Genomic DNA, 27,890 nt, shown 5'->3' with positions numbered 1-27,890 from the left:
CTTGTTAAAGGGTTCCCACCCTTTTCCCGCTGTCACCTTTTTCCTCCCGCGAAGACCTATAAAAAGCGGATCTTACACACAGCACAGGGGAGCTCCTAGGAGTGAGAATCCGGACAGGGCACCCGGGAAGCCAAGCTAAAAATGCCCGTGATGATAAGGTATCTTGGGACCAGCAGAGAGACTCAGTCATCGTGATGGTTTTCTGACACCCCAGAGCAATTGGCTTTGTCTGAGCTTCTTTTTAAGCTCCTGCAGCCTGAGTCTTTGGCCACCGTACTTCTTCCCTGGATGTGTAGTCTGTAGTTAGCAGACACAGCAGCTGCTAGATGGGTTCCCTCGGCACAACCGTGGTACCCCCTGTGCATATGGGGGGTCCCGGGAGGTGGAGGGGGAGGCTGCAAGGGGCAGAGGAGGCTCCGTCCTGCCAGGGAGAGGTTGGATAATCAAAACTTCCCAAGGGCAGAAACCAAATCCACCACCCACTGACACCAGCTCCCGGCAGGGGCCCCGGTCTCCTGCTGCCCCATTTCCCCCCCGCCCCTGTGTGTCAGGGCGCCCACTTCCTCCTTCCTCTCCCTTTGCAGACCTCTCACTATGAAAATCCCAGCTGGTGGTGCCCACATTATGCTTTATTTGCTTGAGCTGTTTCCGGTAATCGGCCTAATCCCTAATACACGGGATTATTAGTACCTGGGAGAACCCCAGGGCTGGGCCACCCTTCCAGGATGTAAAAGAGGCTGCCCACCCGGAAAGGGGCAGGAGGGGGGCCATTTCCTCTTGGCCTCTTTGGAAGAAGTGGGGGTGGCTGGAGGACCATTCCCCAACATTTAGGCTTGGTGGAGACCTGAGGCGGGGGGTGGGGGGCAGGACAGTGGCCTGCACGGAGGTACAGGAAGCCCCATGGGTTTATACGGGCTGAAGTTCAGGTATTTCTGGGTCTTAGACCAAGCTGTGCCACAGGACACCTTAACCATTGCCCTGAAATAAAGCATCAATTAAAAGCTAAAACGGGCCTGTGAATTTCAAACTGGTTTTCCACGGAAGACCTCTTCACTCAGGTGCAGTCTAACGTAGAACCTTAATAGGTGAAAACTGTTCAGTATAGCTGAGCTTAAATTTCTAGGGGGAGGAGGGACACAGGCCTTGCCTTCTCTGCTCTCCCTTGCTAATGCCCTAAGGCACCTCACAGAACACACAATGCTGGCCTCTAAAGAACAGGAAACTATGGGTTTAACCTACTGCCCCCCTTCATTTCCCACGTGGTAACTCCTCACTCTGCTCAGAGAGGTTGAGTAACTGGCCAAGGCCACACAGCCTGCTCCTGGCAAAGCTGGGGCTTGAGTTCAGGCTTCCCAACTTGCAGCCCAGAGTTCTTGGCCCTGCTACCATTGCTTAACAGGAGACCAGGACTTCTGGAGTCCTGCTTTGTGCTCAGCGAAGGGCAGCTGTGTGCTGGGCTGCTGGGTCAGTTTTGCTGGGTGAGAGGGGGCAGGGAGAGGCGGGGGCTGCTGCTGGGGACTGGATGAAGATGGGGGTTCCAGGCTGACTGAAGGAATTCCTCGGAGGCAGGATCCATCCATGCAGGCTCAGGGGAAGTGGCTCTCTGATGGCGACCAGGGAAATTTGAGGACGAAGTGGGACTGTGAGACACTGGAGAAAGACAGATGGCGGTTTCCAGGTCCTTCCTTCCCCCACAGCCCTCTGCAAGTTGCTCACCCAAGATATGCCCCATAGCACCAAGGCCCTGGGCAGAGAGAGGTCTAGGCATGGGGCTTCCAGGGGCGGGAAGTACTCCTGGTCTCTGCTCAGTGCCCCACCCCGTAGGTACCCCTGGCCCTGCAGGACTTGCCCAGGACTGCCGGTGAAGGCCCTCCGAGGATGCAGATGGCACACGGGAAGCTGTCTTCTCCTTTGGCCGCATCTGTATAAAGAACCTCCGTGCTTAGCAGGGGGGCTCACAGCCTGTCACCTTGGCCATGTTCATTTCCAACTGGATGCTCTGCTCCATGAAGGATGATTTATGGTTCCAAGCTGGTTCTTGGCCAAGAAGGGACCTGTGTTCCTCTGTCCTTGATTTAACCACCCCCCCAAGGCGCAGGGACTTTGAAGGAGGGTCTCTGTGGCACACGCAGCACCCAGACGTGGGGCTGATTGAGCGTCCCTGACGGTGAAAGCCCTCTCCGGGGCACTCCAACAGCCCGCGATCGTTCCGCACATATCATCCTGTGGGCTCCTTGCGCCATCCCTGGGAGGAAGTCAGCTCAGGTACTTGTCTCTCTTTGGTGTCAGGCAGCTGGCTTTAAATTCTGACTGTGTCTTCCTGGACCAGCTGCCTAACCCCTCGTATGCAAGTGAGCATATTCAGACCTACCTCAGAGTTGCTCTGATGCTGCCCAGAAACAATGGCCGGTACGGTCACCATCACTACTTCTTAGTAATATTATCTGTTCTGGATATCGTGCTTGCCAACAACTGACTTCCCATCTGTTGCTGCTCCCCTTCTTCCCTCCCTTCCTCTTTTTTCTCCTCCTTTTCTCCCTCCCTCCCTACTACACCCTTCTTTCCTTCCTACCTTTCACCAAGATGTGTCCAGTGCTCACTTCCTCTGAGCTCATAATGTTTTATTGTTGAGGATACAGCAGTGAACAGAAGAGGTGAAGATTCTTCCCCTCATGGAGCTTACAGGCAATAAAAGTTGATTGAAGTGTGCAGATGGTCATATAAATGCTCTAGGGAGGCATAGAGCATAGATGGGGAGTGGGAGAGGGGTGGGTGTCATTTTCAAGGGTGTGGGCAGGGAAGTGCTCACCAGTAAGGTGAGGGTTTGAACAAAGTGTGAGGGGACAGAACAGCTGTGGCTCTCTGGGGCAGGGGGAGCAGCCAGGGCAGTCAGCTGCAGCTGGGAGTGGGCCTGGAACATTCTGGCGGCACAAGGAGGCTAGTGCGGCTGGAGTGAGCAAGCAAGGGAGTGGGAGACTTGGAGGATGATGGGGATGACGTCAGGAGTGGGACAGTTTGTGTGGGTTGGACTGTGAAGTCTGTGTCTGGTCCTCTGAGTGGGATGGAAGCCACGGGAGGGAGGTGGTGTCGGCCCAGTGGTGACACAATCTGACTTATGTTTTTAAGAGGGGCTTTCCTCTCAGATGATCACTGCTTAAACACCTTCCCAGATCCAGCTGAGATGTAATGAAACCCGAGATAGACTTGGAGCTTCATGGGGAGGGAGGTGCGGGTGGCCTCGGCAGGGATCAGCCAGGCGACTCTGAATCCTCCTGGTGGCTGCCCATCCCCTGCTTCATCCCTGATGCAGTCGCACAGCAGGTGTGGTGCTCAGAGTGGCACCTGGCACCTGGAGGGGCAGTGAGCCCAGCCGGGCAGGAGCAGGTGTGGCAGAGGCTCACAGGGAGGGTGTGGCCAGCACAGTGAGCCACCTGTCAGGGCTTGGCAATTCCAACATCCTGTTGGGGCCTGGGGAGTTAATGGGGGCCCTGCCCTGGAAGGTGCAGCTGGGCAGGGATCTGAGAGGTAAGCCACGATACCATCCTTGCCCCTCTTTGTAAAGACGTTGGTACTTTCAGAAAGTGCTGTGCTCCACCTTACCAGATTACAAAGCAGGACACATCCTTATTACAGAAGAGGCTTTGGGAAATGAAATGACTTGTCTAAGAAAGCTGGACTTTCAATCCTCAGAGCTCTTCCTGTCACACAACAGATGTTCCCAGTATACTGGGTCCAATTCAAGAAGGATGAGAGGCGGAGACAGCCTGGATCTGAGGACTAGAGGTGGTGTGGTCCTGGGATTGGCACAGGCCTGCTCCCCGTGCTGGGCCAGGGCATCTCCTACTGCTGGGGAAAGCTGGGCACTTTGAAGACAAGAAACTTTGCCTTGTGGGGCCCCCACACCCAAACCCACCTGTACCAGGCCAGGTGGAGGCTTCTGCTGGTACTGGGAACACTCGGATTCCAGATTGTAGACTTATGGGGCAGGGAGCTGATTGGGAGCGATGGGTTCCCTGGGTCTGGATTCAGAGGAATCATCCTGTCTGGGAAGCAACAAAAGAGAAGAGAAGTAGAGCCAGCTGAGGGTTTGCGTCTTGGCTCGGTTACTACCTGGTGGGGCAGGGTGGCACTGGGCACGTGACTTCCTCTAGGCCTCAGCATTCTCATCCGTACAGTGAGGGGGTTGACATCCGAAGGGATGGCTGAGGTCCCTTCTCAGGCTTTGGTCTTTGACCTGATGGTTCAGGGGCAATGCCCAGACATCCAACAGCTGTGTACTCTGGACAGTGAATACTGGACGGTTGACTGTGGCCTGGTCAGACCCTCGGCACAGGGGACATTGGAGGGTGAGGCCCTCTGTGGCCGTGTTGACAGGAAGTCACTGACGGTGAGGGTGCAGGCCCAGCCCTGTGAGAGGCAGCCAGTGTGGACATTCAGTAGGAGGGGACAGTTGGCCACTCTGCTCCCCAGTGCCCCTCTAGCCTTCTGTACCTGCACTGTCACCCTGCAGCCCTCCCCATCCTTCAGTCTGGGCACTGAGATTAGATTTTGTCCCTTGTTGTCCCCAGGAGACAGCTGTGGCTTCTTTTGCACAAAACTCTAGGGGGAGAGAGGGCAAGGCTGGAGGGAGAGGGGCCTTTTAAGCCAGACAGAGCCCCTTTCCCAGGAGAGTGGCTGTGGCTGGACATCCACTTGCCAGGACACCCCCAGGGACCGCCCAGTCTCATTTTCTCTCTCCTCCTCCCTCCTCCTTGTTCCTCTTTGTTCCAAGAGATCCTTTTCTCCATTTCAGAAAATATGTGATGGTCTGTCTGAGGCTAGGGTAGCTGGAGCCTGTAGCTAGTGGGGCTGTCTCTCTTCCACACCCCCCACCCCACCCCACAGTGATTTCCTGGAGGATGAGCAGGGACCAGGGCCAGTTCTCTCCTGACACCAGTGGGCGCCTATCTGACCCAGCTCAGGAGTCCTCCCAGCAGGGGGCTGGGTCCTTCTCTGCAGGGGCAAGTGGAAGGTCTGGGGATGGAGGGATGCCCCCTCTGTCATTCAAAACAAAGCCCCATTCCCCCCTAGGCAGCGTCCTGTGGGGCACAGGAGACAGCAGTGTGCTGGGACTCAGGGAGCAGCCTCTCTCTGGTCCTCTGTCTCTTCATCACACTGGGAGGTTGAGCTAATGGGGCTTTGAGTCAGAAGGGATCTAAGAGGTCGCTTGGTCCAGAGCTGAGTGTGTAGGGATCCCTGTCCCCGCGGTCCTAGGGGAGAGCCACACAGCACCTGCTGGAACCCCTCCAGAATTTGGGCAGGCACTTTACCTCCTGGGGGCCCATTACCTAGGCGAAACCTCATAGCTGTTAGAACCTACACTTGTTTCTCCTCTGTTCTGTAATTATTACGGTTTCACTCTGGGCCAGTGTCCATCCCAGGGCCCCAATCAATGGTGCAGCTTTAACTGAATATCCTTGGAGCCAACCTGCCCATCAGTGGGTGCTCCGTCAAGGTGGCTATGCCTGCCACACCTCAGCCCTGACCCAAGCATGGTGTGTTGTAAGTTTCACCACCACCTTAACAGGGTCTGTGTGGTTGTCCCCATTTTACACGGAGGAGGCTGAGGCTGTGAGCTAACATGCTCGAGGTAGCCGGCTTGTAAGTGGCAGAGCAGACCTAAGGCCAGATGGGCTCGCTGTCCCCAGCCTGAGTTCTCAGGCTCTGTGCTTTCCCCTGAGAAGTATCTGCTCTCAGTTGGCCTGTCTATAAATTGGGGGCAATTCCACCTGCCTGTTGGATTTATTATAAGGTCTAAGCAAGATAATGCCGAGAAGGCACTTAAGTTTTAGTTGCTGATACCCAGTTCTGGCTTGATAAATGGCGGTCAGTCACTGTTATAATGGGCTCTGCCCCTTCCCACTCTCTCCACCCCCACCCCTGCATGTCCTCAGCAAGGCCACTTAACTTTCTGGGCCTCCATACCCTTTCTCCGGAGTAGGGGTTCCACCTGTCCTGATGAGGGATGCTTTGGCCAGAGTGAGGTCAGAGGTACAGAGGGGCTTTTCCTCCAGACCAAGGAGCGCTAACCTGGCCGCCTGGCTTCAGGCTTTGCAAGGCTCCAGCCTCCCCCCCGCCAGCCACTCCCCCAGTTCTACCGCCCACGCGTAATTAAGCTCACAACATCCAGAGTAAGCAAATGATATTGAGAGCATTATCTCCCTTTAGTCTGTGTTTTTCCTTGCCTATCATAAAGTAATTAAAATAATGAATGCCTTGTAAAACAATAGGTAAGAGGGCTGGCAAGAGACCATTATCTGCCATATGCCTCTTGTGCTCTGAATTATTGATGCACTGAAACCACCGTGACTGGAGAGGACTCCCTGCCTCCCAGCCCTTTCCTTGCCGATTCCCTCCTCCAGGGTCCGCCGGGTGGCTGGGGAGCCTGCACCCCAGGATTGAGGAACAAAGAGCTAGCTCTCCAGGCCCCCGGGCCGTGGCCCTGGACCAGCTCAGAAATGTGCCTGGGAGACGCTGCCAAGGGGAAACAAGCACCTCTGATGTGAGGACCTGCTCCTTGTCCTGATCTCTTCCTGGTCTGGGTGAGAGGAGAGGCCAGCACCGAGCTGGGGGCTAAGGTTCACGCCCCATTTCATATCAGGGCAGGGATGATCATGCCACATCAAGATGATAGGCAGTGGTTCTCAAACTGGGGTTCCAGACCAGCAGCCTCAGCATTACCTGGGAAGGCTATTTGTTAGAAGTGAGGGTCGGGAGTGGGGCCCAGCACAATTGTAACAAGCCCTCTGGGGGGTTCTGGTGCCACTCAAGTTAGAGAACCATGGCTAAGTGTCTGTGGCTCTCGAAGAAGCAGGAGGTGGTGAGACTAATTAATGAAACGGTGTTTTCTGTGTCATTGGTCACTGTTTAATCCTGCTAACACCTATGGGGCAGGCATCTTACAGGAGAGGAAAGCTGAGTCTACACCTTCCGTTACTAAGGCTGCCTCCAGATCAGGGCCTCTGTCTCTCCCAGGACACCCACTTGTGCAGTCTCCACATGGCCAAGACTCGAGGTCCTAACAGGCCATTGAGACTGGCCTTGGGTGGCTTGGGCTGTGGGCTCCACAGACGTCAGCAGGTGGCCCCCAAATATGTCCATTCTGTACCCCACCTCCTCAGGCCTCCTCTTGGACTGTTCAATCACCGAGGGGGCCAGTACACTTGGAAATTAAACATGAGCGCCTGGTGTTGCTGGTCCTCCATCTGTCTGCCCAGCATCCCTGAGTCAGGGGTGGCTGGTGGGGGATAACCAGGCATTGGGAGCAGCTTCCTGCCTGCCTGCGAATCCCCAAGGGGGTGACTCATTCAGTGCCTCCCAGCCTGCCTCACCCTCATTCACTGCAGACCAAGATTTTTGCCTCTGCCTTTGGGTTTTCCTCTTCACTCCAATTCACAGTGATCCCCCAGCTCAGTTTGTTTTAACTAATTCTAGCATTTTAAATGATGAACCTATTTTTGCTGGCATCTTTTTAAACATCTATGTTTGCACAAATAATCTTAGTGGTTATTTGAGTAGGGAGCCCAGTTAAATTTAAATTCTAGACAATGAATATGTTTTTAATATAAGTATGTCCCATGCAATCTTTGGGACATACTTATACTAAAAAATTATTTGTTGTTTATTTGAAACTAAAATCTCTGGGAATCCTGTATTTTATTTGGTAACCCCTAAGCCCAGGCTCTGTAGTCAGTGAGGGGGATGACACTTATAACCTTTTTTATTCATTCATGTTTATTGAGACAACTACATGCCAGACACTCTTTTAGGTGCTTGGAATTCAGCAGCTGGGGGAGGCAGACTGTAAATTAAATAGTAAGTGAATTATGGAGTGTGTTAGAAGTTTTAAATGCTATGGAGAAAAATAAAGCAGAAAGGGCAACACGTCAGAAGACAGTTGGAATTTTAAAAGAGTAGCCAGAGCAGAATTATTGAAAATGTAACATCTCAAAGACTTGAGGGAGGTGAGGGACTAAACTGTGACCCTCTGTGAGAAGAGTACTCTAGGCAGAGGGCACATAACATGCAAGTTTTAGGGCCCTATATGGGCCCTATGTGGGGCTCAGTTATCTAATGAAGTCAGCCTTTTTTCCTCAAGCACATTTTTAGCCATGAAGGGGAATTTATTGCTTCCTGTAACTAAAAAGTTCTGGGGTGGATTTCAGGCAAAGCTGGATTCAGGTGTTCAAATGATGACATCAGTATTCTATCATTTGTAGTTTCCCCTCGTGGCTTCATTCTCAGGGAAGGATTACCTCTTATTCTTTGCAGCAAAAGCCCCAGGCTTGAGTCTTGTTGGGTTGGCACGGCTCATGTAACCATCCTTGGTCCAGTTGCTATTGCCAGAGGGATGGACTGGTCTGATTGACCAGTAGCCATTCCTGGGGCCAGTGTGGACCTTCAGTCCCTTTTGGACCACACAGTCTGGGATGAGGAGATGGAGATTTCCTTAGGAAAGCAGGGTGCACCTATGAGAAGGCTGTGAAGGCTGGGCAGGCAGAATGCTGATCTCATCTCTTTCCCAGCCATTCCATGACCCTAGACAGGTTGGTTTCCCTCCTGAGCTTCGTGATTCTTGTCCTTTCAAATGGGAAGAGAATAATTTCATTCTTTTTTCTTTCACAAAGATATTTTAAGAGGAAACAAAGGAAAAATTCTTTTAAAAAAGATTTTAAAAGAACAATCAAAGCCATAATCCATCCCTTTTTCCCAACCCCTGTGCCTTCAAGCCGTTTCCCATCTCAGTGGGGGCCCCTCTGGCTTTGATTCTTTTGGGTAGGTTGTGTTTTTAAAATCTGCTTGGTGCCTGTGTCTCAACTCTTGTTCTCTGTTGCCAGGAGGCCCAGAAGATTAACAATGGCTCAAGCCAGGCAGACGGCACTCTCAAGCCAGCGGACGAAAAAGAGGAGGCGGTGGCAGCTGAGGTCGGCTGGATGACCTCCGTGAAAGACTGGGCGGGGGTGATGATATCTGCCCAGACGCTGACTGGCAGAGTCCTGGTGAGTCCCCAGCTCCCTCCTCACAGGAGGAGGCCTGCTTTCTGGTCCACGATCTCTGTGTTTATGGGGATGCGATGTTTCACTGGGTCTTTTCCTGGCCACTGGCTATCAGGAGGTGGGGGAGAAGAGCGAGTGCTTACGTCGTCGTGGTCATGGAGGAGAGGCTGGCTTCTTTGTGCACATCTAAGCCAGTGGTTCGTGCAGGGATTTGCACACTGGGGCTGCGTCCGGGGCAGAGACGGTCTGTTGGGGAGGATGTAGGGCATTTCCTCTGCCAGCAGAATAGGTGTGCACATGCGTACACACGCAGTACACACACAGACACACACACACACACGTACACAGCTTGACACTCGTGGAAAGGAGAGAGGGTCAAAGAAATGTGTGCTCAGAATTTGTGGAAGCCCCATAAATGCTAGGCTCCAGGGAGTTCTGTGTGTATGTGTGTGTGTATGTGTGCATGCGTGTGTGTGCGTGCACCTGTGTGTACCACCTAGGGATGTTGCTGTTGTCTCCTGGCTGCCATAGTTTCCTAATCTCCCACCCTGTGTCATTGGGATCCTGCCCAGGGTGGAATTCCTCAGTCATGCCAATGGTGTAACTTGTCAGCAGCCCACCTGAGACTGTTGGCCCCGTGCTTGGCCCCATTGCTCGTGTGACCTTATTTCTGGGAGCCTGTCTCCCAGCCCCACCTGCAGCCAGGGCTCATCCTCCCCTTCTCTGTGCATTTATTGCATTCTCTCTGATTTGCTCGTGTGGAGCTTGGCTTCACTGACTGTCCTTATGAGCTGTGGGTTCTTGGCAAGGATGGTGGGTGGGACAAACCTGTAGTAACCAACCATCCTTGTTTGCCTGGGGGTCCTGGGACATGGGTCTTTCAGTGCAAAGATGGTGACGATTTGGGGTGAACAAGTGGAGTTGGTCAGCACAGCCAGACCAAGCTCCTTCCTTGGGTAGCCCTGTCCACCAGCTTTCTGGGGTCTGCTTAGAGTCAAGAAGTTCCCTGAGAAGGATGTTGTATTCCAAATGACTTCATGTGATTCTGGAAACTGGTTTGTATGGGTTGCCCTTCCTGGGCCTGAAGCTGGGGCTTGGTCAAAAGTCATTTGGCTCAGAGATGGAATAAATGGGGATGTCCTGGTGACTTGGGGGGAATTGAAGATCAGTCAGGGATGCTGGAAGATAGAGGTAATCACTCTCAATGTTTCATGGCAGAAACTCAGCGAGGAGGTGGCTATAGATGACAGAGAGGTGGTAAAACTTCACTCATCAAGAATCCTTCTTGGGGAGAACTCTACATTATGCTTGGGATAAAATATCTCACCAACAACTTAAGGGAAGGATTAAGACACTGAATGTCATCATGCTTGAGTCACAAAGGTGGTGGCCAAACGGCCTTCAAGGAGGACAGGGTTCTGTTAACTGAGGGACCTCTGGGAGCTAAGGCTTCTGAAGAATCTGGTTTTGAAGTCATGGCTGACATTAATTGGCAGCAAAATTTAAAGTTAGGAATTTGGAGAGGAAGAGAGAGAAACTGGTGAGGCCAGTTGTGGTGTGGAGAAAGGCAGAGGGGGACAGTCTGGGTCGGTGGGACCCAGGAGAGACTGGGTAGCCCTGTCTAGTGAGGAATCGAAGATGGCTTGTTGTGGGCTGTGCTATGTGACCACCACCTTCATCTCCCCTCCAGAGTCTTCAGTAAAGTCTCCATTGCCTTTTCACACTTGTGTGAGTGGATTCAGTGTTGGAAACTTAAGGAGGTTGAATTCTGGGTCTGGGTATTCACATGGGATGAAATGGAGGCAGTGCATTCTATACGGTCAGCAGTGATAGTGGATGGGGAGCAGCCAACAGTTTGGTGCACACATGTGATGCCAGCTACTTCCGTGTAGCCACTGAGGACAACAGTTCTAACTGTCTTCTTCAGCATCAGCTAAGAGATACTGAGAACCAGCTCTGGGCCAGGTGTTTTTTCATCCCCATGGAAAACCCTAATTCCACTGCCCTGTGGATGGAAGTTATTGGAGGAGTTTCTGGAGGAGAAATACTCTGAGTACAAACATTGCATAAGTTGTGTATGGCGGGGGAGGCTGAGTATAGGGAAGAAGGGGAATGTCAAGAAAGCCTTCTAGGGCTTCACAGAGAGAAAAACCTTTGAGCAGCATCTTCCAGTTCAAAGTGAACTGAGCACATTTGATGACAGTGACAATATCAAAAATAAAAACATAACTGAACTTGAAAACAAGAAAGGGGATCCCTTACGAGGCCAGAAGCTGAGAATACTAATAAAACAGAAGGCATTTGAGTTTAGCTTGGCAATGTGAGTTAGGATCTTGAAAGTCAAAGGAGAGATTATTCCAGAGCAAGGGAACATCAGGAGCAGAGCAGAGGTGTGGTGCATCGGAGGACTGAGGCCTGGGCTGTGAACACACAGGCCCTCGAGGGGATGTAAGACTGTGACAGTGAGCAGAAGGCAGCTTATCAGGTCTTCAAATGCTGAGCTAAAGCTGAATTTTGTAGGAAAAGGAGATTTTTTAGGGAGTGGCCTTGTGATTGGTGGTTGTGCTGAGAGGAACACAAATAGACAAGTAGAGACCAAATTGGTGAGGCAGGAGCTCAGAGATGCTGGGATGGTTGGGATAGTGAGCTCCCAGCACCTGTGACAGGTCAGGAGAGGGTGCCTTACTGCAGCGGACCTGGTGAGGCAAGGCCTGAACTAGGACCACACGGTGGAGGCAGGTGGCTGGATGTGTGTGGTATTTAGCAGTAGAACTCACAGGCCAAGTGCATCCAGCAGCCACCTTGAAGCTACTGCTGATGACAACATTCTTATGAGCCTCTCGGGAGCCAGATGCTGGGCCAGGCCCTGTATGTTCTTATCAGGTTGAAGGGTAAGGACCACACTGCATTCACTGCATATCTCCAGTTTGGCTGTTGTGTTGTAGGGGTTCATTATGAAGAAGCCAGGAAGCCAATCCTATCAGTGAATTTATGTCCATTTTACAGTTGAACAAACCGAGGCCTCAGAAGGGCAGTGAAGTGACAGAACCAGGCTAGTACGTGCTGGCCTCTGGACTCCTGTCTAGTGCTCCTTCAGTGTCATTACTTATCAGTTCAAGATAACGCCTTTTCTTTTCAAAGCCACTGTGAGCTCTTGCTGTGGCTGTGGCATTTTGACATTATTGTCCCCAAGTCAATTAGGTCCCGAGACTGGCCTGATTCTCTTAACATTTGTGTGGATAGTGTGGTCTGCCCAGGTCTCCTTGCCTGGGACGTCCCATGATGCCAGCTGCCGGAGGTCTCCTTGGAGAAAATGCTGCCTGGGCTGCGCTGGTGTGTTCAGAGCAAAGTCCCCCTGCTTAGAGAGCCAGCAGCTCCGTGTACCTTCGGGCAGAACCTTCAGAGCCAGCCCTCTTCTTTAGGGAAGACAGGTTCTTGCCCTGAGCAAGGAACAGATTTCATACCACATCCTCACTGCACATGAGAAAGCAGCTCTGCCTGTTCAGAACCCAGAGCTGTTTGTCTTGAACTGTCCCAGTGTTTATCTTCACCATAGCGAGACTCAAGCAAGACTAGACACCTGGTTGTTCAGTTTCCCTTTTCAATTTTTAATTTGTTTTCCTTGACGCACAGCTCAGGAGCTTGGCCTCCACATCTGGGCCCCTTTCTCACCTGTCTCACTGCCACAGGTGAGAGACTTAAAGTTGGGGTAAGGCCCAGGTGGGGAAGGGTTCGCCCAGACAACTTCAGCAGGCCCGTAGATTCACTTGTTGTCCAGGATCTCTCATCATTCAGTAAGTAAGTACTTATTTCTCAACTGCACCAGGCACTGTTCAAGGCAATGGGCATAAGGCAATGAGCACCAGAGATGCAGGGTGTGAATTATTTATATGGATAAACTAGATACAAAGTTGTAGAGCTCAATGTAAACAGTGACAAATGAGAGTCGCCGGTCACCAGTGCTTTTTATAGTTAACACCTGGGGCTTCATCACCAAGGTGATAAACATTCCTTAACCAGGTCTCAGAGTAGCCTGTCTCTGCCTTTTCTCTTGTCTGGGCACTCAGGCTCAGCTTCACAGAAACAGCAGGACTGGGCAGAGCCTTCTCTGGGAATGATGGCTGAGGGATTCTGTATCACAGTGCACCCCCAGACAGTCAAGGATGACTGTTTCCCTTATCTTTTTTAAATTCAAAATATTTGTTTTCTGATTATAAAATAGATACCTACTTAATTCAAAATTTGCGATCATACTAGGAGAATTGATCAGCTGCACTTTGGGATTTGGAGTGGGCCCACACCAAGGAATGTTTCTGTGTAGCACTAAATGCTGTTGAGATACCTCCCAGGTGTTTGGGTCTTGCTGGGGACTCTGTTCACTACATCTCACGTTACCTGCTTATGCACAGACTTGGAGTAAATAGTTCTTTGTGCCACAATTGCTGTGGTCCTCCTGGTGAACCTCTAGTAGACACTCTAACTTGGGAAAGGGCTCATGGCCCACTTTTTGTAGTAGCTGCTTGGAGCCAAGTTTGTGGCCCATTGGAAATACACAGTATCTCAGGTTTTGCATGCTATGTATTCATATCTGCCCAGCTTCATCTCTGCGTCTTTTCTCTCACTTCCCCTTGGCTTCCTATTTGAACTTTCCACGTATGTGATTATGTGCGCCATAGAGTTTTGTGAGTCAAATGAAATCTTTCTAAAAGTAAGGTAGTACTTAAAACAGACTTCACAACAACATTATTAGAAGCACAGTCTACATGGGAATATATTCTCCTTTTTTTTCCTCTTTTTAAAAAATTTTTATTTTTTACTTTTTAATTTTTATGCTTTTTATTTTTTAATCTTAAAAGATTTTCTTTTCCTCTTTAAATTTTTTTAAATTAAAAAAATTTTGACTTTTTTTGACTTTGTTCTGTTATTTAGGTATTCTGTTTTTAAATCTTTTTTCTTTTAAAATTTTTGAAAACAAATTTTAAAAATTTAAATTTGTTCTTTTTAATTTTTATTTTTATTTGGTTTTTAAAATTTTTCCTCATTTTAAACTTCAAATTTTATTTATTTAAAATTTTTTTTGTATAATTTTTGGGTTTTTTGCTTTTTTTTTTTTAGTTTTATTTCCACATCCTCTTTAAAAAAAATGAACAAATAAATAAATCACTTCAGGACCACAGCAGATAACTGATAGTCCAAAATCCATAGTGCCAGAGAGATATAAGTAAAATGAAGAAGCAGAGGAACCACTCCCAATTAAAAGAACAAGGAAAATCCCCTGAAAGAATCGTCAGTGAAATAGACCTTTACAGTCTACTAGATCATGATTTCCGAAAGGGAGTGATCAAAGCACTGAAGGAACTAAGAGAGATTGTGAATAGAGACAGAGAATACTTCAAAAAGGAAATTGAAACTATAAAGAGGAGCCAATTAAACACAGGAAGCTCAATGGCAGAGATGAGAGCTGACCTAAAGGCTGTCAAAAGCCAACTAAACAATGCAGAGGAATGAATAAGTGATGTAGAAGACAGGATAACGGAAGTCACCCAATCAGAACAGCAGACAGAAAAGCAAATAGAAACCAGTGAAAACAATATAAGGGACCTATGGGATAATATAAAACATGCTAACCTATGCATAATAGGGGTCCCAGCAGGAGAAGAAAGAGCAAAGGGGATCAAAAAGGTATTTGAAGAAATCATGACTGAAAACTTACCAAACCTAAAGAAGGAATCAGATATGCAAGTACAGGAAGCATAGAGGGTCCCAAACAAGAAGAACCCAAATAGACCTACACCAAGACATATTATAATCAAGATGACCAAAGTTAAAGATAAAGAAATGATTCTAAAGGCAGCAAGAGAAAAACAAAGAGTTAGTTACAAGGGAACCCCCATAAAGCTTTTAGCTGTTTTCTCTACACAAACACTGCAGGCCAGAAGTGAGTGGCAAGATATATTCAAAGTCCTGAATGAGAAAAAGCTGCAACCTAGGATACTTTATCCAGCAAGGCTATCCTTTAGAATAGAAGGAGAGAGAAAGAATTTCACAGACAAGCAAAAACTAAAAGAATTCGGCAGTACTAAACCTATGGTAAAAGAAATATTGAAAGGCCTACTCTAAATAGAAAAGAAGCAGAATGCTATAGAAAGGAGAAAAACATAATTGGAAAGGTGATAACTATAATGAGTTACAACAGAATAAACATGAAGAGATAAAAGGAGACATAAAAATCATAAGGTTGGGAGAGGGAAGCAAGAAAATATAGTTTTTTTTTTCTTTATTTTAGTTCTTTTTAGGATGAGTTTGAGCCTATATGACAATCAGTTCAAAACAGATATAGTAAAGGGTTAATATACTTAAAACAGGGTAACCACAAGTTCAAAGCTTAGAGTCACAAAAATCAAAAAGAAATCAAGATAATACAAAGGAAAATTATCAAACCACAAACAGAAAAAGAAAAAGAAAGGAACAAACAGGAAATACCAATCAACTGGAAACTGAGTTCAAAATTGCAATAAACACACATCTATCAATAATTACCATAAATGTCAATGGACTAAATGCTCCAATCAAAAGACATAAAGTGGCAGACTGGATAATAAAACAAGAACCTACAATATGCTGCATACAAGAGACCCACTTTAGGGAGAAGGAAACACATAGATTTAAAGTGAGAGGGTGGAAAAAGATATTTCATGCAAATGAAAATGATAAGAAAGCGGGAGTAGCAATACTGTTATCAGACAAAACAGACTGTATGTTTTAAATTTGTTAACTTTTTTTATTGAGTTATAGTCATTTTACAATGTTGTGTCAAATTGCAGCGTAGAGCACAATTTTCAGTTACATGAATGTACATGTATTCATTGTCACATTCTTTTTCACTATGAGCTACCACAAGATCTTGTGTGTATTTCCCTGTGCTATGCAGTATAATCTTGTTTATCTATTCTGCATATGCCTGTCAGTATCTACAAATTTTGAAATCCCAGTCTGTCCCTTCCCACCCCACCCCCCTGGCCCATACAAAATAGACTTTAAAACAAAGGCCATAAAGAAAGATAAAATAGGACACTATATAATGATTAAAAGAGCAATACAAGATGAGGATATTATACTTGTTAACATATATGCACCCAATATAGGAACACCTATATACATAAAGCAAATACTAACAGAGATAAAGGGAGAAATTGATGGGAACACAATTATAGTAGGAGACTTTAACACCCCATTAACATCATTGGACAGATCTTCCAGACAGAAAATTAATAAGGCAACAGAGAAACTAAATGACACAATAGAACAATTACACTTGGTTGATATTTTCAGAAAATGACACCCTCCAAAATAGAATATACATTCTTTTCAAGTGCACATGGAATATTTTCTAGGATAGATCATGTACTCTGGCTCAAAAGAAGCCTCAACAAATTTAGGAGGATAGAAATTATCTCAAACATCTTTTCTGACCACAATGCCATGAAATTAGAAATCAACCACAGAAAAATAAAAAGGAGAAAAAAATGACAGCATGGGGATTAAACAACATGCTACTAAAAAAACAATGGGTCAATGATGAAATCAAAGGAGAAATTAAAAAATACTTTGAGTCAAATGACAATGAAAACACAACCACACGAAGTCTATGGGGTGCAGCAAAAGCAGTCCTAAGAGGGAAGTTCATAGCGATACAGGCATTCCTCAGAAAAGAACAACAATCTCAAATAAACAATCTAACCTACCATCTAAAAGAATTAGAAAAAGAAGAGCAAACAAAACCAAATGTCAGCAGAAGGAAGGAAATAATAAAGATCAGGGAGGAAATAAATAAAATGGAGATAAAAAACAACAGAAAAAATCAAACCAAAAGCTGTTTATTGAAAGAGTAAACTAAATTGACAAACCTCTGGCCAGGCTCACCAAGAAGAAAAGAGAGAGAACACAAATAAACAAAATAAGAAAGGAAAATGGAGAAATTACAACCAATACCACAAAAATATAAAATATCAAAAGAGAATACTATGAACAGCTGTATGGAAACAAACTGGATAACCTAGAAGAAATGGACCAGTTTCTGGAAACATAGAGTCCAACAAGACTGAATTAAGAAGAAACTGACCACTTGAATAGACCGATCACTAGAAATCAAATAGAATTAGCAATTAAAAAAACCTCCCTGCAAACAAAAGTCCAGGACCAGATGGCTTCAGTGGGGAGTTCTACCAAACATACAATGAGGAACTCATACCAGTCCTTCTCAAACTCTTCTAAAAGATTGAAAAAGAGAGAGTACTCCCAAACTCATTCTATGAAGCCATCATCACACTGATAACAAAACCAGACAAAGACACTACCAAAAAAGAAAGTTACAGGCCAATATCACTGATGAAGATAGATGCAAATATCTTCAACAAAATATTAGCAAACAGAATCCAACAGCACATAAAAAAGATCATACACTATGATCAAGTTGGATTCATCCCAGGGACACAAGGATGCTTCAACATATGCAAATCAATCAATGTGATACACCACATCCACAAAAGAAAGGACAGAAACCACATAATCATCTCAATAGATGCAGAAAAAACATTTGATAAAATCAACACCCATTTATGATTTAAAAAAACCCTTACAAAAGTGGATATAGAAGGAACATACCTCAACGTGATAAAAGCTGCTTATGACAGACCTACAGCCAGCATAGTACTCAACGGAGAAAAACTGAAAACCTTCCCACTAAAATCTGGGACAAGACAAGGTTGCTCACTCTCACCACTCCTATTCAACAGAATCTTGGAAGTCCTAGCCACAACAATCAGGCAAGAAAAAGAAATAAAAGGGATTCAAATTGGAAAAGGAAGAGGTAAAAGTGTCACTATATGCAGATGACATGATACTATATATAGAAAACCCTAAAAACTCCACACAAAAGCTATAAGAGCTAATAAAAGAATTCAGCAAGGTAGCAGGGTAAAAGATTAATGTACAAAAATCAGTTGCATTTCTTTGCACTAATAATGAATCAACAGGAAAAGAAAGTAAAGAAATAATCTCTTTTAAGATTGCACTCAAACAATAAAACATTTAGAAATAAATCTGACCAAAGATGTGAAAGACTTCTACATGGAGAACTACAAAACACTGATTAAGGAAATTAAAGAAGACTTAAAGAAATGGAAAGATATCCCATGCTCTTGGGTTGGAAGAATCAATATCATTAAAATGGCCATACTGCCTAAGGCAATACAGACTTAATGCGATCCCTATAAAATTATTCAGGACATTTTTTACAGAACTGGAACAAATGATCCGAGGATTTATATGGAATCACAAAAGACCCAGAATTGCCAAAGTGTTATTGAAGAAAAAGAACAAAGCTGGAGGAATAAAACCCTCCCAGACATCAGACAATACTACAGAGCTACAGTATTCGAAACAGCATGATATTGGCATAAAAACAGACATATAGATCAATGGAACAATAGAGAGCCCAGAAATAAATCCACAGACCTATGGTCAATTAATCTTCAGCAAAAGAGACAAGAATATACAATGGAGAAAAGACAGTCTCTTCAGCAAGTTGTGTTGGGAAAACTGGATAGCAGCATGTAAATCAATGAATTTAGAACACTCCTCTACTCCATACACAAAAATAAACTTAAAATGGCTTAAAGACTTAAATATAAGATGATATAATAAATCTCCTAGAAGAAAACATAGGCAAAACATTCTCTGACATGAATCTTAGCAACTTTCTCCTAGAGCAATCTACTCAGGCAATGGAAATAAGAGCAAAAATAAATGGGACCTAATTAAACTCAAGCTTTTGCATAGCAAAGGAAATCATAAGCAAAACTAAATGACAACCTATAGAATGGGAGAAAATACTTGCAAATGATGCGACTGACAAAGGCTTAATTTCCAGAATATATAAACATCTCATAAAACTTAATAGCAAAAAACAAAAAAATCCAATCCAAAAATGAGCAGAAGACTTGAACAAGCAATTCTCCAATGAAGGCATACAAAATGACCAATAGGTACATGAAAAAATGCTCAATATCACTAATTATCAGAGAAATTCAAATCAAAACTATAATGAAGTTATCACCTCACACCAGTCAGAATGACCATCATTCAAAAATCCACAAACAGTAAATGCTAGAGAGGGTGTGGAGAAAAGGGAACCCTCCTACACTGCTGATAGGAGTGTAGTTTGGTGCAGCCATTATGGAAAACAGTATAGAGATTCCTCAAAAAACTAAAAATAGACTTACCATATGATCCAGCAATCCCACCTATGGGTATGTATCTGGAGGGAACCCTAATGTGAAAAGATACATGCACTCCTGTGTTTATATTAGCACTGTTTACAATACCCAAGACATGAAAGCAACCTAAATGTCCATCGACAGATGACTGGATAAAGAAGTTGTGGTATACAATGGAATAACTACTCTGCCATAAAAAAGAATAAAATAATGCCATTTGCAGCAACATAGATGGACCTAGAGATAATCATTCTAAGTGAAGTAAACCAGAAGGAGAAAGAAAAATACCATATGATGATCACTCATTTGTGGAATGTTAAATAAATAAAAAAAAAAAGGACACTGTGAACTCACCTACAAAACAGAAACAGACTCTCAGACTTAGTAAACAATATTATGGTTACCAGGGAAAGCGGGTGGAAGAGGATAAGTTTGGGAGTTTGATATGTACAAATGTTAGCCACTATATATAAAAATAGATTTAACCCACAAACTTTTGGTCAGTTAATCTTTGACAAAGGAAGAAAGAATATACAATGGAGAAAAGACGGTCTCTTCAGCAAGTGGTGTTGGGAAAACTGGACAGCAGCATTTAAATCAGTGAAGCTAGACTACTCCTTCACACTGTACACAAAAATAAACTCAAAATGGATTAAAGACCTAAACATAAGACAAGACACAATAAACCTCCTACAAGAAAACATAGGCAAAACGTTATCTGACATAAATCTCAGCAATGTTCTCCTAGGGCAGTCTATCCAAGAAATAGAAATAAAAGCAAAAAATAAACAAATGGGACCTAATTAAACTTACAAGCTTTTGCACAGCAAAGGAAACCATAAGCAAAACAAAATGATAACCTACAGAATGGGAGAAAATATTTGCAAAAGATGAAACTGACAAGGCTTGATCTCCAGAATATATAAACAACTCATACAACTTAATAAGAAAAAAACAAACAACTCCATCCAAAAATGAGCAGAAGACCTGAACAAGCAATTCTCCAATGAAGGCATACGAAATGACCAATAGGCACATGAAAAAATGCTCAATATCACTCATTATCAGAGAAATGCAAATGAAAACCACAATGAGGAATCACCTCACACCAGTCAGATTGGCCATCATTCAAAAGTCCACAAATGACAAATGCTGGAGAGGCTGTGGAGAAAAGGGAACCTTTCTTCACTGTTTGCGGGAATGATGCAGCCATTGTGCAAAACAGTATGGAGATTCCTCAAAAGACTAGGAATAGACTTACCATATGATCCTACAATGCCACTCCTGGGCATATATCTGGGAGGAACCCTAATTCAAAAAGACACCTGCACCCCAATGTTCATAGCAGCACTGTTTACAATAGCCAAGACATGGAAACTGCCTAAATGTCTATCGACAGATGACTGGATAAAGAAGCTGTGGTATATTTATACAATGGAATACTATTCAGCCATAAAAATGACAACATAATGCCATTTGCAGCAACATAGATGTCCTTGGAGAATGTCATTCTAAGTGAAGTAAACCGGAAAGAGAGAAAAATACCATATGATATCACTCATGTGCAATCTAAAAAAAGAAAAGAAGACACATGAACTTAAATATAAAACAGAAACAGACTCACAGACAGAATACAAACTTGTGGTTGCCAGGGGGGAGTTGGGTGGGAAGGAACAGACTGGGAGTTCGAGATTGGTAGATAGTGACACGTATATGTAGAATAGATAAACAAATTTATATTGTATAGCACAGGGAAATATATACAAGATCTTGTGGTAGCTCATGGGGAAAGAGAATATGAAAATAAATACATGTGTATTCATGTATGACTGAAAAATTGTGCTGTATGCCAGAAATTGACACAGCACTGTAAACTGACTATAACTCAGTTAAAAATAAATAAGTAAGTAAAACAAGATTTGTAAAAAGTTTCTCTTGTATAGCACAGGGAACTATGCTCAGTATCTTGTAGTAACCGTTAATGGAAAAAAATGTGAAAACAAATACATGTACGTATATGCAAGACTGGGACATTCTGCTTTACACCAGAAATTGATACATTGTAGTTGACTGTACTTCAATAAAAAAATAAAATAAATAAAAGTAAGGCAGTACAGACTACCTTGGTGATATTGCTGGTTTGGGTTCAGACCCCCACAATAAAGTGAATATTGCAGTAGAGCAAGTCATATGAATTTCTTGGTTTCCCAGTGTGTATAAAAATTGTGTTTACACTATACTATAGTCTATTAAGTGTGCAATAGCATTATGTTTTAAAAAATGTACGTACCATAGTTAAAAATACTTTATTACTAAAAAATGCTAACCATCATCTGAGCCTTCAGTGAGTCATTGACCAACATCAAAAGATCACTGATCACAGATCATCATAACAAATAATGAAAAAGCTTGAAATATATGTGAGAATCACCAAAGTGAAACACAAAGACACAAAGTGAGCGAATGCCATTGGAAAGATGGCTCTTACAGACTTGCTTGATGCAGGGTTGCCACAAACCTTCAATTTACAAAAAAACACAGTATCTACAAAGTGCAATAAAGTGGGATATATAAATAAATAAAAATGCAGGAAACATACAGACTAGGCTTTTGTGCTGTTTGGTTGTGCTTTATAGAATTGTAAGCCAAAATCACTATTGGAGATAGTCTAGTTCAGGGTTAAGTTTTTCTGTAGAGGGCTAGGTAGTGAATATTTTAGGGTTTGCAGGCCATAGAGACTCAGTCACAACTACTCCACTCCGCCATCATAGTTTGAAAGCAGCACAGACAGTACATGGATGGGTGTGACTGTGTTCTAATAAAACTTTATTTACAAAAACAAGTGGTGGGCCAGATTTGTTTCATGGGTCATAGTTGACTGATTCTTGAACTAATTTAACTCCTTATTTTATAAATTAAGAAATTGAGAGGCAGAAATTGAAAGAAATTCTTTAGGCAGGAATTGCCTAATATACTACAAGACTGATAGTATTGGAGAACCCATTTATAATGAGGAAAGTTAGAGACATAGAGATACACACATGCAACAGATCCACACGCATCACACCATCTCCATTAGAACCTTGTTTCTGAATATCCATATTAATTTCCACATCAATCTCAGAGCAACTGTCTCCCTAGAAAAACTACGTGTTGTGGCCAAGTGCGACCTCACCTCAAGGTGTAAGCAGAGTGCGCTGGCTGAGCTGCACCTCTGCCCCATTACAGACTCAGTGTATTGTGCTCACATTAAAGACTGGTCTTGCCCATACAGCTCTCAGCTCCTTAAGCAAAGGGAGAGCCTTTAGAATGACTCTCTTTAGTTATTTTCCTTATATTCCCATGCTACTCCATTTAAATATTGCTCCAGGAAACACGCACATCTAATCCATGAGCTGAAAATATATGCTACTTGCTTCACCATCTGGGGGATGATTTGTTGAATTAAGGAGAGAGAAAAATGCCAGTCTTTCCTTATCTTCCTAAATATAGTGCATGTGCAGCATTATACATTCACATTATATACACAGCCTGAACCATTCTATCCTTATCTCCTTGGGCCCCAAAGAAAATATGTCTCAGATAAGCCTTTCAAAGAGAAATAGTCCTACTGGTTTAGTAGAGTTAGATGCTTTCACTGCTGTGCTGTTTGTGCCTGAAATTGGACCAGTTGAGCAACATGGAAGGCACCTGGGCAGAGCTGAATCACACAGGTGACATCATTGCCTTCATTTCTCCCTTTAGGTGTCCCATGGTGCTGGTGACATTTTCTCATCAGCATCCTCTACTCTTTGATTTCAGTGGTGCCTGGTGGCAAATTCACACACAGCTCTCATTTGCATCTCACTCTCTCTTCCTCTCAACTCTGCTCCCTTCCCCTCCCTGCTTGTTACAATTTAGTCAAATCTACATAAAATTTCTCTATCACCTACAGATACCCTATGTGGCAGAAAGACCATAGGTTTTATGGGCCTGTGTTTTCACTAAGGGTACCCCCAGAATGAACAGGTAGTTCCCACTTTCAGTGCAGCTGGGAGTCAACTGAGATTTTAAGTTTTCTTTAACTCCCCTAAGTGAGATTTCTTTTCAAGGAGCTGAGTTTAATGGCTCTTTATTTTATCCTGTTCATAGAGTTTACATTTTGAGTATGAATAAATCAAAGAAAGTATGCTTTATTTATATTATTAAATATGAAGGTTTTTCTTTGTCTGATGAAAGATGCACTAGATTACACTAGATTTGTTCCCTGTGACCCAGCATCGCTGGGTGGGAAAACAAGTCAGAGAAGTTACTGGATTCAACAGGAACCCATGTAGGTAGTGAGCTGCCTGTCGCTGGAGATGCTTACAGAGAGGCAAGATCATATTTGGTGGTGCCGCTGCTGGCCGTTGTTCAGACTTCATCCTCGTTGCTTTAATTAGGTTCTGTAGAACCCTACATGTAGGAGATGGTCCAGAATGAAAATGCTTCCCTGGAAGTTGAACAGACTTTACTTCTCATCCCCTTTTCGAGATTGCTAATGTGTATCAGCAAATAAGGCTCAAAGAAGTCCTGCCGTAAGAAAACTGGAAGACTTTGTCCTGCCCAGCATTTCCCATTCCCGTTTCATCAGGGAACCCTTTCCCCATGAAACACCTGTGAGCATCACAAAGAACACGCTTTGGGAAACATTTAACCAGCCCAGGCATTGGCAAACTATAACCCGTGGGCCAAATCCGGCTCACTGCCTGTTTTGTACGGCTCACAAGCTCAGGATGGTTTTTACATTTTTAGAATGGTTTTTTAAAAAATCAAGAGAGTATTTTGTGACATGTGAAAATTATGTGAAATCAGATTTCAGTGTTCATAAACACAGTTTTATTGGGATGCAGCCACGCTCTCATTTACATATTGTCTGTTCCTGCTTTTGCAACGCATTGCAGCAGCAGCGTTGAGTAGTACCCACAGAGCCCAAAATACACCACCCTCAAACAGTTACTGTTTGGTCCTGAAACAGAGCACATTGCCCACGCCCGAACCAGATCACTGAGTTCCCCTTCTGCTCTGCAACTGGCCACTCTAAGCAGCCAACAGGACTTGTTCCACCAGCACAAGGTAGATAAAATCTACCATCTAGCCCCTTCTTATAGAGACCCTGTACGTTTACTTCCACAGGCTCAACTAAATGATGCAGTAGAGATGGCCAGAGCTGGGTGGGCCCACAAGCTCCACAGCTGGCTCAGCACGTGAATTTCCCCTTCCCAAGGTCACTGAAATACATCTGGGAATTCTGTAGCAGAGTCCCTTTCTGTCTCCCTCTTCACCTGCCTGCATCCCCTGCAGTCAGCGCAGCCCAGACCCTGCCCAGCAGCCTGGAGTCCAGTCCTACCCTGGAGGACACTCCTGGTCCGGACCTGCAGGCTGGGTGCATCAGCCCCACCAGCTGCCAGTGTGCTGGCCGTAAGTTCTGTGCCGTGTGCCGATCTCTCCAGCGCATTTTGTAAAAAGCGGCTGTTAATTTTACTAGCTGATGTGTTGGCTCCTCTGACCTCCCCTGTGAAAATGAAGGAGAAATCAGTCCTTGGACAGCTCTGGAGACAGGAAGAGCCTCCTGGCCCAGGAGCAGCCCACATCTTCCCAGGTGTTCATCCCTGGCTCCCATGGCCTCTGGTTTTTGGTGGCAAGTGCTTATGCCTCCCTCCTCTGGGTTTTTTGGGGGGAGTGGGTGCCTGTTTTGTTCTTCTGCATCACCCATCTGTTTCTTCATCCAGCTATATCTACTCATGCATCTGTCTAGTCCACATACCCTCATTGGTGTTCCCTGGCACACAGAATTGAAGACGGCACCCAGCCAGTGGAGACCCAGTAAGTAAGGCAGGACACTCAGGCTTCCCCTTGCCTCTGCTCACTCCATTTCAGCTTATTTGTCTGGGCTGGGAGATAGGAGCCCTGCCCCTTGCCTGATCGAGCATCATCAGAACTGAGGCTCCTACTCCCTTTTGCTCTCCCTTTGGCTCATCGTGTCTCTTTCTCATTTGATTGGAACCAACAGGAGGGACGTGGAACACTTAGCATCCCCAAATCACCAACTCCTGCTTTTCCTCTGTCCCTTGGATGTGCATCCTTGGGAAGGGATGCTGTGGCCTTTGGCACGTGGAGGGCTGCCCTGTGTGGTACGGCAGGGTGGTTAGGAACCCAGCCTCCTCATTCATTCTCCTGAGTCTCAGCTTGGCCACCCTCTGGGCATTTACCCTGGGCTAGTTGCTTCACCTTTCAGTGCCTCTGTCTCCTCATCTTTCCAATGGGCATAATAAAGTCCCTGCCTCTTAATTTTGTTCTGAGGATTTCATGTGTCAGTGTTGTAAAATGTTTAGAATTGTGCCTATTACATGGTTAGTGCTCAATGAACATTAGCTGTGATTATTTTTATTATTGTTGTGGGGGCCTTGTCACTGTGTCACGGAGGAAGCGAGCTAGTGTGGAGACACACGGGTGGGGAGGGGAGGATAAATCCTTTTCTGGAAAGAGATGGAACAGCCCTCAGTCCTCATCAAACTCACATGTCCTCTCAGTGCCGAGCTAGCCCTGGGCATGGCCACTTGAAGGGAATCTGAGTATCCGCAGCAGATCTGAGTGTCCCAGGACCCAGGTCTGGATCCAGCCAGCTGGTGATGTTTCGTCCGTGCACACAATTCAGGCCCTGTTGTTTCTGAAGCTGGCTCATGCCAGCCTGACTCATTATTGACAAGTCGGCCAGGAAATTCTCACTTCATATAGCCACCCTGAGCTTCCCAGGGGCTTGAGGGCCGGCTGGGCTCTCCCTGGGAGCTGTACTGTAGGGCACATGTGTCATGGGAAACATCTTGGCAGGATGACAGATGACTCTTGTGGGAAGAGGATCAAGTGTGCTCACTGTTGTCTCTACATCTAGTCCTCCTTGGAGGTGGGGTGAGGTTGACAAACACAGGGCTGGTTTCAGAGGGCCCGCCAGCTCCTTCTATGTGGGGAGGTGTCTTTAACATCCATTTTGGTAGGCAGCATCCACAAATCCATTGCAAGGATGCAAGAAGTGTTAAGTCACCAGAAGATAAGGACAGGTTCTACTACACGTGCAGGGCATCTCCTCGGAGCCGTTCATCCATTCCTTCAAGCTTTCCTGGACCACCTGCAAGGTGTCAGAAGCTATTCAAAGCACCGGGACACATACTGGTTCTTCTAGTGAAATCTGCAAAGTGAAATCATCCCAAGTGTTGAAAGTGACATGTTATATTGTGTTTTGCTACGGTGCTTTTGGGTGGCAGGGTTTTTGAAGTAATTTGGTGATAAATCAGAGCCTGGGAGCCCAACTCTTCTAATCTTGATCTTACATCCTGCGTCTTCCTGCTGCTGGACCCAAGGGGCCTGAGCAAATGTGTTTATGGTTAAACTCCCTCCTTCCCTCCCATCCAGTAGAAGCTGGCGCCCCCTGCAGGCTTTGTAGGAAATGGAACACCTGTATTTGGAGCCCACCACCTTGGGCTAGGAGAGTTTTCTCACCCAGCTTTTCCTTCAGGGCCTTTGGGAAATGCTGATGGTTTAGCAACCCTTGTTTGCCAGAAAAATATCCTGATGGACTGAGACTCCTTAGTGCCTCCATTTCAGCTGCAAGGGAGTTTGTTTAGCAGGGAGACTCAAAAATAGAGATGATGATGATGAGTCGCCAGCCATTGTCGTTGCCAGTGAGCACGTGTTTGGAAAGTCACACTTGGGACCACACGCGAGCTGATGCTTCCAAGTTTAGTTTACTTGGCTATGTTTAGGAGGAGGCAGACTGACTTGTGCCTCCAGGCCCCAAACATCCCAAATTAGTGCACTAAAAGCCCCATTTTTAAGGTCTGGGTCCAGAATGAGGCTTCTTGCAGAAAAACAACTCCTTCAGAAGAATGACAACACCAGAAATCTACCATTTGCCCTAAAAATTGTATTGCAGAAGATGTTCCCTAGTGTCTGAGTAGTGAGGGAACTAGGGCAGAATGGTTGCTTCTCTGTCTTTCCTAAGGAAATTAGGGCACTTGAAAACTCAATTAAGTGTACCCAGGCCTCTTAAGCACCAGGGCTATCTTTTTGCTCATCTAGCTAATTGTGGCTCATAAAATTGGCCTGGTGCTGCCATGGAAGGCACAGCAAGTCTGGGGAGCCAGAGGCTGGTGTGAGTGGAAGCTTGGTTTCTGGTTCACAAGTCTCTGGGATCACAGATCTTTCCTGAGGATGTACAGCTTCCCTGTAAACTGTACTCGCCTCCTCCCTGGGCAAGCAGACCTCTGGGCCTCCCTTGCTTGTTGGAGGTGGGTTAGTCTAGAAACTAAATGGACTGGGCATACTGGTTTCTTGCACCTGTGGAGAATACAGGATCCAGCACGTTAATCTGAAGGCTTGAGAAACCATCACCTTCCCAGACTGCTTTAGCAGAAAGGCTAAAATTTGACCTTTTCCCTATGTCTCTTTTTTTTTAATTGAAGTGTAATCAGTTTACAATGTTGTGTTAATTTCTGGGGTACAGCATAGTGATTCAGATTTATTTATTTATTTGTTTATTTATTTATTCATATTTTTCACTATA

The 27,890-nt window shown here is 45.3% G+C and overlaps 1 protein-coding gene across 15 annotated transcripts in view; it reads left to right on the top strand.

The window, feature by feature from the left end:
* The window catches only part of KCNMA1 (potassium calcium-activated channel subfamily M alpha 1), a 705,404-nt gene that overhangs the window by 199,548 nt on the left and 477,966 nt on the right, over positions 1 to 27,890 (top strand). For all 15 annotated transcript variants that reach the window (XM_045522775.2, XM_045522776.2, XM_074374290.1 and 12 more), the window contains exon 2: positions 8,877 to 9,038. In XM_045522775.2, the coding sequence (XP_045378731.2) occupies positions 8,877 to 9,038 (162 nt within the window). The remainder of the gene's footprint in view (positions 1 to 8,876; positions 9,039 to 27,890) is intronic.

The sequence above is a fragment of the Camelus bactrianus genome, chromosome 11, assembly GCF_048773025.1.
Source record: "Camelus bactrianus isolate YW-2024 breed Bactrian camel chromosome 11, ASM4877302v1, whole genome shotgun sequence".
Classification (NCBI taxonomy): Eukaryota; Metazoa; Chordata; class Mammalia; order Artiodactyla; family Camelidae; genus Camelus; species Camelus bactrianus.
This window is presented reverse-complemented; position numbering and strand designations above follow the sequence as displayed.